Below are 11,997 nucleotides of genomic sequence, written 5' to 3' on the forward strand. Positions count from 1 at the left end.
CTAGCAAAACTAAAAAAATCACTAAGATTTTTTTAAAAACGAACAAGCGTAAGGGTCACAAACAGCAATAGCTATGAACTGAAACGACTTCCATTAATTGACGCCTTTTTAGCATCCAGTAACATCTGCCAACAATCAGACCAAGAGTTAAGACGACAAAGTTGAAAAGAAAAACTTGCAAAACCAAAAAAAAACAATAATTATTATTGAAAACATTTAGTGTCAAAGTCTTTGAAAGCATTAGCTTTGAACAAAAACAACTGAATCGATAAACTTGACCCCTATTAGCACCATCAGAGAACTGTATTCAATGAGATTAAATGACAAGACATCAAAACGTACAAATACCTAAAGATAAAAAAACTCGAAATTTTAGAAAAAGTAGTGTCAAAGTTCAGAAAACCACTAGATGTTAACTTGAGCCATTAAGTAAGTTTTTTATGCCTCACTAGCGACCAATCTGACCTGTTATTGATGATACTAGTTGATGACACAACAAACGATTTTTAAAAAGGTGCAAAATCTAAAATACACCAATATTTTATGACAAATAGTAGCAAAGTTCTAGCTGCCCCTTAATGAATTCAAGCAAAAGCTAATAAGCACAGTTAGATTGCATTTGTACCATCTCAAAAAAAAATCAAATTGACGCACCTGAAAAAAAAATTTATCTCAAAAACCGACAAATTTTTCAATTACCAACTTCATAGTCCATTTTCAAGGTATTTTGAAAAGGTCAGTCCTCAAACCTACTCGATTTTTCACTCCCGTTACTATTTCATTGTGACCAAAATCTCCACTCTATTTGATTTCTCACTGATGTTAAATTGCCCAAAAAAGCGTGAACAGATCTTGAAAAGACAGCGCACCAATACAATTCAAATTCTTTGAATTGTAAAAAAGACCACCATGTCCCCAATAATAGTTTCTATCGCTTCGCGGCTGTTAAAAAAATAAAAAATAAGGAGACGAAAACAAAGACAAAATATAAAAACCCAAGAGACGGCCAATAATGGCCCAGCTCAGCTATGACTTTCGGAGCTATCAAAAACAAAAATTTCCAATAGAAATAAGCTTAAAAAATACGCTAAGACACTCAAATTTATTACCAAGCTTTGTTAAAAACTGAGCTACCAGCAACTACGAGACAATTATTTAAATTAAAATGACTAAAAAATCGTAGAGATACAATTAAATCGAAAAACCCGCAATTAAATTAGAAATTTAAGACAAAATGTTGAATTCAGTTGTTTTTCTTAAATGTTTGCTAATTATCTGAATTTAACATTGCAAAAATTCAAAACATAGCTGGCAGATTGCCAGAACATAGCCGCAATAGCTTCGGAGATCTGCAATCTAAAAAAAAAGTAAAAAAGACAGACCAAAAAAATAGTCTTTTCTTTAAAGCTGATATGTTACATTTTGATTAAGAATCTGTATATGTTATTGCTGCCTCTATCAGCTGCTCTTAAATAACCTTCATTTGGAGTGACACAATCACTGACCTTATCTCTTTGAATTAAAGTAAATAAAAGTCAATTTCAAAGTGAGGAAGTCAATTTTGAGTGAGGTAAGTCACGTGTGACCAAAAAATTAGTCACACGAATGAACAAAAAAACTCAATCCACTAAGAGCGGAAAATGATCTCATGCATGTGTTTCAGTTGAAATTGCATGAACGAATGAACGAAAAGTGGCTGTGACGTCATATGGTCGTAACAAAAATCTTGACGACGAAATAAAAAAGATAGCAGGACAAGTCCTGACGTACAATTCAAAGAATTGTCATTGACTAAACAAAAAAACTAGACATAGAACGGACTACGAGTGAATTTGGAACACCATTTCAAAAAATCATGAAAAATTTTAAAAAAAAAACAGAAATCAATGTCATAATGCCGCATCTGAACAAAACACTAGCGAGAAATTGAAATTCAGTGCAAACAAAAAACTACGCCTAGAATGAACCATGAATGGATTCGGATAACCATTTAGAAAAAAAATCTGATCTAAAAAGTTGAAAAAAACCAGTAAAAATGAAAGTGAAAGTGCCGCATGTGAACAAAAAACCACTAGCGAGAAAGCGATTTTTTGTTCAAACACCGTTCTCTCACTCTACTTTAAAATTTTACGCCGCAAAACCGGTCGCTTTTTTGCTCCACTTCTTGTTTCGGCGTGACCAAAATCACTAATCCAATTTGACTTCAAAAATCATGAAAATGAGAAAAAATTTGGATTAAACAAAACGCGCGCAGGGTTACGGATGGATCGATGTGCAGGGTGTCGGGATTGGGGGCGCACGGCCCGCTGTCGGCCTGAACGATGTGCAGGGATGGTGATGGGGGGTTGAAGTGAGAGGGGGCTGATGGGGGTGTTGTGGGCGGCGGGGGGTCAAACACTACGAACCGCCCTTCATACCATAAGTATAAGTCTCCAAAACGGGAGATATCCCGTTTTTGAGGACGAAAAGTCAAATGGGTCAGACGAAAAATCGGTCAAGCGGAAAATCGCATTAATAAAAGACCGACAGTACTAATAACATAACCGACTAACGTCGGGCGAATTGCTCTCAAACGACCGGCGAGCGGTTGGCTTGGTCAGTAGCTAGCCACGGGGGGGGGTGCACCGGGGGCTGATGGGGGCAGCACTGGGTGGGGGGGGGGGGGGCAAAAGCGGGGGGGGGGGGAGGGTGGAGCCAATAGTGGTGGGGGGGGGGGGGGGTCAACAAAGGGGGGGGGGGGTGTCAACCTCTAAGAACCGCCCCTCACACCATAAGTATAAGTATAAGTCTCCAAGACAGTTTGAGCTGAAACAGACCTGAAAGGCTCTAAGAGCACATAATGCCCGCTGGGCGCTACCTGTTTATCCCGTTTTTGAGGACGAAAAGTCAAAAGCGTCAGACGAAAAATTGGTCAAGCGAAAAATCGCATAAAAAAAAGACCGACAGGACTAATATAATTGCTACAAACTTCGTTTGAGAGCAATTAATAACTGCTACAAACTTCGTTTGAGAGCAATTACTAAACTGTCAAATGCAACTTTTCATCATATCTTCTAAAATAATTTCTACCAACAAACAACCAAATCCAGATCACAAAAGTGTAGTAGATAATATTAGTTAATAAATGATTCAATTTAAGCATAGCACGCCACCTCCAAGAAAAGTTTCTGTGGTTAACAGTGTCCTGCATGAACTCACCATTGCAATGATCGGTAAGATAGTTCGGTTTGAGGTCAAACAAAATTGTCTTCATAGTTGCTTCCGAGCTGAAGCCACTCTTTTCGTGAGCACTGTCTTGGATAACATTAGCACCGTTCCAAAATGGTAAATAGGGCGCAATTAAGGATGTAATGGAAGACTTGTGAAGGTTAGAGTATTTGGTCATCGGGTACACCCCACCAAGGGTGAAATTGTAATTGGCTGCATGACCAGATACAGACACGAAGTCTATAATTGTCAAGTTGTTCCTGATGAGGAAAAGTGACTGGTGCAACTTCGGTTCAGAAGCGTTGAAGGTTACAGAGATGGACAACTGCTGCAGTGGTTGAACGCAAAAACTCAGTGTTTGCTTGCTTGACTTCACATTCAGTTTTCTTTCAATGTCCAGTCTGTATTGAATCGAGGGGTTATTCGGCGCGGGCTGAAACGCAATATAAAATCTGATCAGTTTATTGTTATTTAAGTATTACACAAGCTCTCTAATTAACGAAACAATTTGCCTTATCCACAAATCTACAAATTTCATCCCAAATGAAACATCTATTTACATTGTAGAGTGAGATATCAAAGTCAGATGTCAAGGCAAAAGGTGCACAAAACAGAGTAAAATACAAAACGGACGATAAAAGCACTGGATGAGCTAGCACCTACAAACTTTCCCAACTGAAAACTCTCAAAATCGAACAAAAAATACGTTTCCAAACCCATAATTATAATGAGCAAAACTGTGCAAATTAAAAAAGTTGTATGGGATTTCTTCGAAACAATGATCTCCTATAGCAAACAAGTCGTTTTGAAGGCCTTGAGATACCAAAGAGAATCAAGAAAAATGTGCTGAACTTGGACGAGCTTTTTTTGTTAATTGCAAACCCAGAACTTCGACATAATGTGACACTGTCATTGACACATCCACATAAAAACAGACGGCAAAAACCCCATTATTACCTAGAAGGATTCAATGAAATTTTTGCAAGAATCTTTTTGTATCACCTGGACGCAAACATCACTCAAAAGAAAACTGCAGGTTATAAGAGTTATTATTGCATTTTCCTAGAATACCTGAGAGATGCATATTAATTGCACTAAATTATACAGAGCACCTGATTCTAAACTGTCAGTAAACGGTCAAATGCAAGTATTCATCAACGCCTATAAAATGACTAGCAAATTCCAGGTCAAAAAATAGATAGTATTAGTTAATAAATGCTTCAATAAGCATAGCTCATCACTTGCAAATCTTACATGAAATTTTTTTAATGAACCTCAAATTTTTCCCAACTATAAACGCTCAAATTTGTACAAAAACACATTTATAAATCAATCAAAACTAATGAGCAAAACTAGGCAAATTAAAGAACTCGCACAGAATTCCTTTGACATTATGATTTCCTATAGAGAACAAAGAGTTTTCAAGGCAACCAAGTCCTTGCGATACCAGAAAGAAGGACAAAAAATAGGCTAGACTTGGATGAGCAGACTTTTTTGTTAATTGCATACTTATAATTAACAAAATGCCACACTGTCAGTGACAAATCAAAGTTTTTTGCAATTGCGTAAATGTCCGTCGTTTATCTTGACACTTTCAAGAACTATTAAAACTCCAAAACTAAACCAAATAAAAAACTGAATTGAATTAATAACTAACGATAACTCTTATTAGGCTATTCAACTACATTCCCCGAGTTAACTTCACAGCTATTTTGTACTACATGTACAAAATAAATGTTCCATGGTGGAAAATTTGTCCATCAATAATTGCTATTTCTCATAGGGGTATATAAAAATCAAGGCTAAGGATACCTCATTCGTACATACAAACCATTAAAAGTTCAAAAACACTTCCTTGTGTTTACACAAAGCAAGCACACGCAAATGTCGCTGATGGGGGAATGAAACAAGGCCAAAAATGCGCTACACATTTGCTCTGAAAAATCACAGGGGCATAGCTGCAGAATTACAGAAAGGCATAGCATGCCCTTGGAAAGCTTAATTTCAAGCTTATTGGATCACTGAGAATTTAATTGAAAAAAGATACTTATTCAAAAACGGCCCATAACTTTATCAATGTACACAGCTTCAATTATCTACAGTGAAACGAACCATATAGCCAATTATGTCGGAGAGATTGCACTCAGGAGACAGTTTGGGGATCAACTTATAGCCTGCTCTTGGCACTAAGGGCAAAGCTGCATAAAGGCAAAACTTCACAAAGACAAAGGCGTTTGAAATGTAGCGCTTCAAAACTAAAAAATGAAAGCGAAATGGTCCCATATTTTCAATTAGCCTTTTAGTAAACAACAGCCAATTGACTTCTGTTTAATAATGCGAGTAAGAGCATTTTAATATCACACGAAAACTCAATCGGAAAGTCAAATCCTTTCGGCAAACATGACTGCAATAATTGCTCTAAACGCTGTTCCAGGGTAGTTGTATATTAACTTTTCCATTCAAAATTAAACAATACAAATTTAACAAAAATAAGTTGCTAGCAACTACAAAAAAACTTCGACACACGTTGGAATAATTGGCACGACGAATCAATCTTAAACGACTGGCGAACCGCTGGCCTCGTCAGTGGCTAGCATTCGGATGGTTAAGCTTAACAAAAACGCAAAAACGGTTTCATTAGGGGCGGCTAATGGGGGAATTGTAGCGGTTGGGCTGGTTGAGCTGACTGTGGATCTCAAAGAGGGTCAAGCACGAGGTGTTAGGGGTGCACTTGGTGGGGAGAAAGGACTTGGGTGGAATTTTGTGGAGGGGTCTAAATCGCCAAAAAACAGCTTCTCGCAAAGATTTAATGCTTTCCTCTAGTAAAATTCCAAGAGACTAGTAAAGGACTAAGGGATCTGCTCCGATGCGCGAAATACTACCATCCCGGCTTTGCTTGTTATCTTGTTTTTGAGGATGTAAAATCTAATGGTCAAACGAAAAAAAACTATCAAGCGAAAAGCTGGTAGCACAACAAAATGGATTCAAGAAAGAACAAAATCCCTACAAACTTTTTGAGAGCAATTTGAGTCGTCTAAAAATGAACTCTTTAAAAAAACTTATAACCATAGAGCGAGGAGCGTTTTCGGATGGAGTGGGTTTCGCTTGCCTGCTTTACCCGTTTCTGAGGACGATAAGTTAAAAGGGGTCAGACAAAAAATGGGCCAGGCGAAAAATCTCATAAAAAAGACCAAGAATTAATATAATTGCTAAAATTTCTCTGAAAGAGCACAGGACCACATCACTGACATAAATGCTACTAACTTTTTTGACAGCAATAGATAATTTTACGCCGAAGATAATTTTAGGACAAAACGGCAAAACGGTCACGCAAAAATTTACGACTCTCACGCCGAAGATAATTTTAGGACAAAACGGTCAAGCAAAAATTTGCAGCAGAATAACAGACGTTTCAAACTTCATTCGAGAGCAATTAAAAAGCTACTGATTCCACGCTTCTTTAACAGAAACATAGAAAAACCTTGTTCACCATGACAGTTTTCTCGATTTCGCTCTCAAAACGCTCATCAAAAAGTCTCACATTTGGATAAAAACCACAATAAAATTTCAATTCATAAAATGTTTTCAAACAGATCCAGTTATTCGACTACAGATTTGAGCACTCGTGAAAGGGTGTTTAAATTATTTAATTATTTATATTTAACATAGCCGGCAGATTGCCGGAATAGCTGCGAAAGAATATACCTGCCTGCCATATAATAGAGATAGAAACAGAGACAGATCTAAATAAAAAATCGACGCCGCTAAAAAAGCTAAGTAAAAATTGTTCAACGATAAAATAACAGAGATTGTTAAAATTCATTCCACAGAAGCCTCTTATTAGGGACCTTTACTGTACATATGAGTTCCTTTGACCTTAAACAAAATCAAATTAAACTTAAGTTTTAAAGTGCAAAAGTCATTTTATTGAGTGAGGTAAGTCACGTATGATCAAAATCTAATCACGCAAAATACTTTTGCTTAAGAGAGTGAGAAATGACGTCACGCGCACAAACGCATTTCATGAGAGGAAGAAGTAATTCAGAAAATTTGACTTTTTCAGCTTTGCTGTGTGAACAAATGTAAAACGAAAAAGAGCGTCAGACGAAACAAAAAAAACATAGCCGGAAGAATTCCGGAAACAACTCGAAGTGGAAATCTACTTAAATGCCATCCGACTACTCATCAGACAAAACGTGCCTCTAATAAATTACGATTATCTTGAAATAAAACCATAAAACAAAAAATAAAAAAAATCAAATCTATTAAAATATGATAAAAAAATCTGATCAAATTCTGTCATAAATTGATACAAAAATAAATTGATAAATTGATACAAAAAACTATCTCTGCCACAATTACTTCAACAATAAAGTTAGTAACTACTAAAGCCACTCATGAGATAATTTAAAATACTTGAAGCTAAATCATGAAAAAAATAAGTTTTACAAACAACTTTGACCAAAAAACTGAAAAAATTTTTAAAAATTTTAATATTACAAAAACACATACATCTAAAAAAATTCTTTTCATTCAATAGGGTACCCAGATACTCCCAAAACAATAGGCAAGTCATAATAGGTCTAAAGAACAGAAAAAAACGAAAAACTGCAAAAAATTAAGAAAATTAGTCCCAATTTTCGACTTTTTCGTCTCATTTCGCAACAAAAAAATGCTTCATGTCCACAAAACTGTAACCATGTGTTAACTAAAAATAGCTCAAGTAATAGGGGTATCTTCAATACCCATTTGAGGCAGCAAAACAAAACATTAGTAAAAGAAAATCGTAAAAATTAGCTAAAATCAGCAAAAATTGAAAAACATCCGAATAAGCATAAAATTCATATAAATTTTCGGAAACCTTCAAATCACTACCAAACCCAGCCTAAAATTAAAAGCAAATCATAACCAAACCTCTTAAACAAAAAAATGGGGAAAAACAGCTTTAAAATTCCGCATGTGAACAAAAAATTTCGCTGGCTTACAGAATTTTTTTTCACACGTCAATTTCTCGCTCTCTAGAAAACAGCGATATGAACAAAAAACCACTCTCTTTTCGCTCCACTCTTCATTTTGTTCAGCAACAAAATCACTCCAATTTTTTTCACGTGTTTCATTTCCCGCTTCAAAATTCACTCCAAAAAATTGATTAAAAAAGGACATCTCCAATACTCCTCTTCGAGTCGTGAAAACTAAGAGCACCGCAGTATAGCTCCGCTCAGCTTACAGCTTCGCAGCTATAAAAAATGTTATTGACATTTTACTTACATTATTGTCCTCTGAGTTGCTCAGGAAAAAGCTACCAGACGATAGGTTCTGCAGATCAATCTCTTTCAGCTCCCTTAAACACTCGGATCATAAGTTCGTCTCAATACTTGATAAAGAATGAATTAGAAAAAAAGCGAGCATCGCTCTTACAAGTCGCTGACAAACTATCGGCCGAACTAGGAAATATACAATTAGTTGGCACAATTTAAGCATACAATTAAAACTAGTTCCAACGTTGTGACGCTGTTACGTTAATATCGTAAAAACGCATACAACGGTGTATATCTATTTAGAGGTCAGAACTCTACTTACTCATAGCGCATTGACATTGAGTCCATTAGAATTTCTAGGATCTTTGCCACATTTTGGTAGAGCGACACGGGAATGATCTGGAGTACCATTGGACGGTTCGACGGGTTTTTCACTTCCATTTTAGCAGTAGCGATTGTTCCCACATGCACAAGATTAAATGCAAGCGAGCGCTTGCTAACCGCGGGCCATTCCATATGAGCCACTACTGGCAACTGAAGTTCTTCCTCCATTGGCTTCACGTTCATAAATGCCGAGACTCGCACACTAAAGCATAATTCAAACTCACCACGAAAATGTTACTAGCAACAAAAGTAGACCAAATCTAAAAGTGGACCAAAATTGTTGAAATATATCAATTGTCACCAAATGTCTATTTCTGTCACTATTAATGTCTATTGGAGCTTCTAGAACCCAAATCGGTATTTTTAAGATTCCGATTTTTGAAAGAAACTAAAATCGTGGAACAACTTACCTCGTAAGGCCGTCAGCTCTCATCTGTTCATAATTCTGAATCATTGGTTTCAACAAACCAGCATCAACGTCTGCAACGTCCTGAGGCAGCCGCAAGCTCGATACCCACTGCTCACCCTCTGAGGACTGCATGTTGATACCAAGGTAACACTTCGAATCCTCACACCCTTTCGACGGGTCGAAAATAACAGTGGCCGCTGGAGTCTCGTTCACTGTAGATATTTCCCTATCACTGCCAGCTTTTATCTTTCCCAAACCATAAGGCGGCTCAACAATCATGAAAGAAAATCGAGAATCCGGTGGCTGAAATCTTCCTTGGTATAACTCCAGGTCACGATCGAAAGAATTCTTGATCGCAAATGACAATTTCTGAACTCGGAACTGCAAAAAAAATAAAGATGTCATCCTACAACTGTTATTTGAACAAAAAGCATGTACATTTATCCCGCACTAGCGGCATCGCCTTTTTAAAATGTCGATAATCTATTTGGCTTTCTGACATGCTGAAATGAGTTTTACTCACTGGATGAGATCGAAAGACCAATGCTTTCCCAGATATGCTGCCGAGCAGGGTCTGATAATGCATTTTTATCTGCATCACCTAAAACAATCAGATTTTAGTTTTAAAAAATCACCCTTCAATCGCCAACAAGCGAGCGAAAGAACAAGCGAGCGAGTGAAGAGAAGAAGCAAGCACAAATTTTGGATAAAATTCACAATGCGACTACAATAATAGCCTTGAACTTCGTTCGAGAGCAATTAAACATAGCTAAATTTACCTAGAGTTAATACAGTGAAAGCTTTGTTCGGGGTCAAGATTTGGTATTATTTGCCCGAAATTAGGCCCGAAAAAGCACTAGAAAATGAAAACTGCAAAAAAGAAACCATAACAAGTAGTGTCCAAGTTGATAAAAACGTTTGATGAAAATTCAAACAATTGACTAGCTACATCATTTAAATCTCGTCAGAGCCAAAGAGACCTACCCCATAGGATATTACCCCATTAGGCAAAACAAAAAAAAAACAACGGCGAAAAGTTTTGATACCTAGTGTCAAAGTATTTAAAAACAAAAATATGGATTGAAACCTTTAAATAGCTTCAATACTGAAAATTATTAGAAAAAGATCCACAAAAACGGACAAACTCAAAAATCATCTAAATTTCACAAAAAAGTGCCCACATCATAAAAGACCGCAGCTGAACTTTGATGAATTTGAAAAAAAAATTCGCAACGATAATTTCATGTTAAATTTTGAAAATTGGTGACAAAAATTAGTAAAAAAAAACGCTCTTTTCATACTCTTTTCACACTTTATAAAATCAGTCAAACAAAATTCAGGCACTAAAACTAGTCGCTTGTCATTTGTTTTACTACTCCAGCGTGAGGAAAATCACTAGAAGTGTGATTGAGTGACAAAAGATTAAAAACATAGCCGGCAGATTGCCGGAATAGCTGCGAAAGAATAGACCTGCGTGCCGTATAATAGAGATAGAAACAGAGACAGATCTAAAAGAAAAATCGACGCCGCTAAAAAAAAGCTAGGTAAAAATTGTTCAACGATAAATTAAGAGAGATTGTGAAAATTCATCCCACAGAAGCCTCTTATTAGGGAGCTTTACAGCACATATGAGTTCCTTTGACCTCAAAACAAACTCAAATTAAACTTAAGTTTTAAAGTGCAAAAGTCATTTTATTGAGAGAGGTAAGTCACGTATGATGAAAATCTAATCACGCAAAATACTTTTGCTTAAGAGAGTGAGAAATGACGTCACGCGCACAAACGCATTTCATGAGAGGAAGAAGTAATTCAGAAAATTTGACTTTTTCAGCTTTGCTGTGTGAACAAACGTAAAACGAAAAAGAGAGTCAGAGGACGAAACAAAAAACATAGCCGGTAGAATACCGGAAACGACTCGAATAGTCGTGCAAAATAATCTCTACCCTAACATGGACAAAAGCAGAATATCGAAAAAAACACTTGAAATAACAAACATAGTAGACCAATACAACATAAAAAGCGTTAAAATTTTGGGTCTTTCCCATTATAGCCCCCCCCATTAGGGTATAAGTACCATGTTTGGGGGGCTATAGTTATCTGACCACGAAGCTGGGGGGCTATAATGGGAGACTCACAATTTTTCAGTTCAGGGGTGAGGGTAGGTGCTGGTGGGTGGGGGTTGGTAGGTGGGGGGCAGGTAGGTGGGGGCAGGTAGGTGGTGGTGGGGGGTATAGGTAGGTGGGGTGGGGGGTAGGTACGTTGCGGGGGGGGGGGGGGAGGGGTAGGTAGGTACGTGGGGGGGGGAGAGTTTGGTAGGTTCCTTGGGGGGGGGGGGTAGGTGGGTACGTGCGTGGGGGGGGGGGGGTAGGTAGGTACGTGGGGAGGGGGGGGGAGAGTTTGGTAGGTTCCTTGGGGGGGGGGGGGGTAGGTGGGTACTTGCGTGGGGGGGGGGGGGGTAGGTAGGTACGTGGGGAGGGGGGTAGGTAGGTACGAAGGGGGGTAGGTGCGTTGGGGTTCGGGGGGGGGGGGGGTTAGGTAGGTACGTGAAGGGGGGGGTAGGTAGGTACGCACGGGGTGGGGGTAGGTGCGTTGGGGTTGGAGGAGGGGGGTAGGTCCGTGGGGGGGGGGGGGGTAGTTTTTTTTGGGGAGGGATAGTTAGTTAAATGGGATGAAACTGTCAAAACAAAAAAACTGCTTTAAAATGCCGCACGTGAACAAAAAACTTCGCTCGCTTACAGA

At 37.9% G+C, this 11,997-nt stretch overlaps 1 protein-coding gene across 2 annotated transcripts in view; it reads right to left on the bottom strand.

Annotated features, from left to right (window-relative positions):
• LOC142358708 (uncharacterized) overlaps nucleotides 1-11,997 on the bottom strand; it is a 168,528-nt gene that overhangs the window by 91,120 nt on the left and 65,411 nt on the right. For both annotated transcript variants that reach the window (XM_075410236.1, XM_075410237.1), the window contains exons 9-13: nucleotides 9,782-9,859; nucleotides 9,260-9,639; nucleotides 8,788-9,051; nucleotides 8,476-8,548; nucleotides 3,199-3,640 (exon numbers count right to left, since the gene is read on the bottom strand). In XM_075410236.1, the coding sequence (XP_075266351.1) occupies nucleotides 3,199-3,640; nucleotides 8,476-8,548; nucleotides 8,788-9,051; nucleotides 9,260-9,639; nucleotides 9,782-9,859 (1,237 nt within the window). The remainder of the gene's footprint in view (nucleotides 1-3,198; nucleotides 3,641-8,475; nucleotides 8,549-8,787; nucleotides 9,052-9,259; nucleotides 9,640-9,781; nucleotides 9,860-11,997) is intronic.

The sequence above is a fragment of the Convolutriloba macropyga genome, chromosome 2 (genome assembly GCF_964194025.1).
Source record: "Convolutriloba macropyga chromosome 2, txConMacr16.3, whole genome shotgun sequence".
NCBI classification, from domain to species: domain Eukaryota; kingdom Metazoa; phylum Xenacoelomorpha; order Acoela; family Convolutidae; genus Convolutriloba; species Convolutriloba macropyga.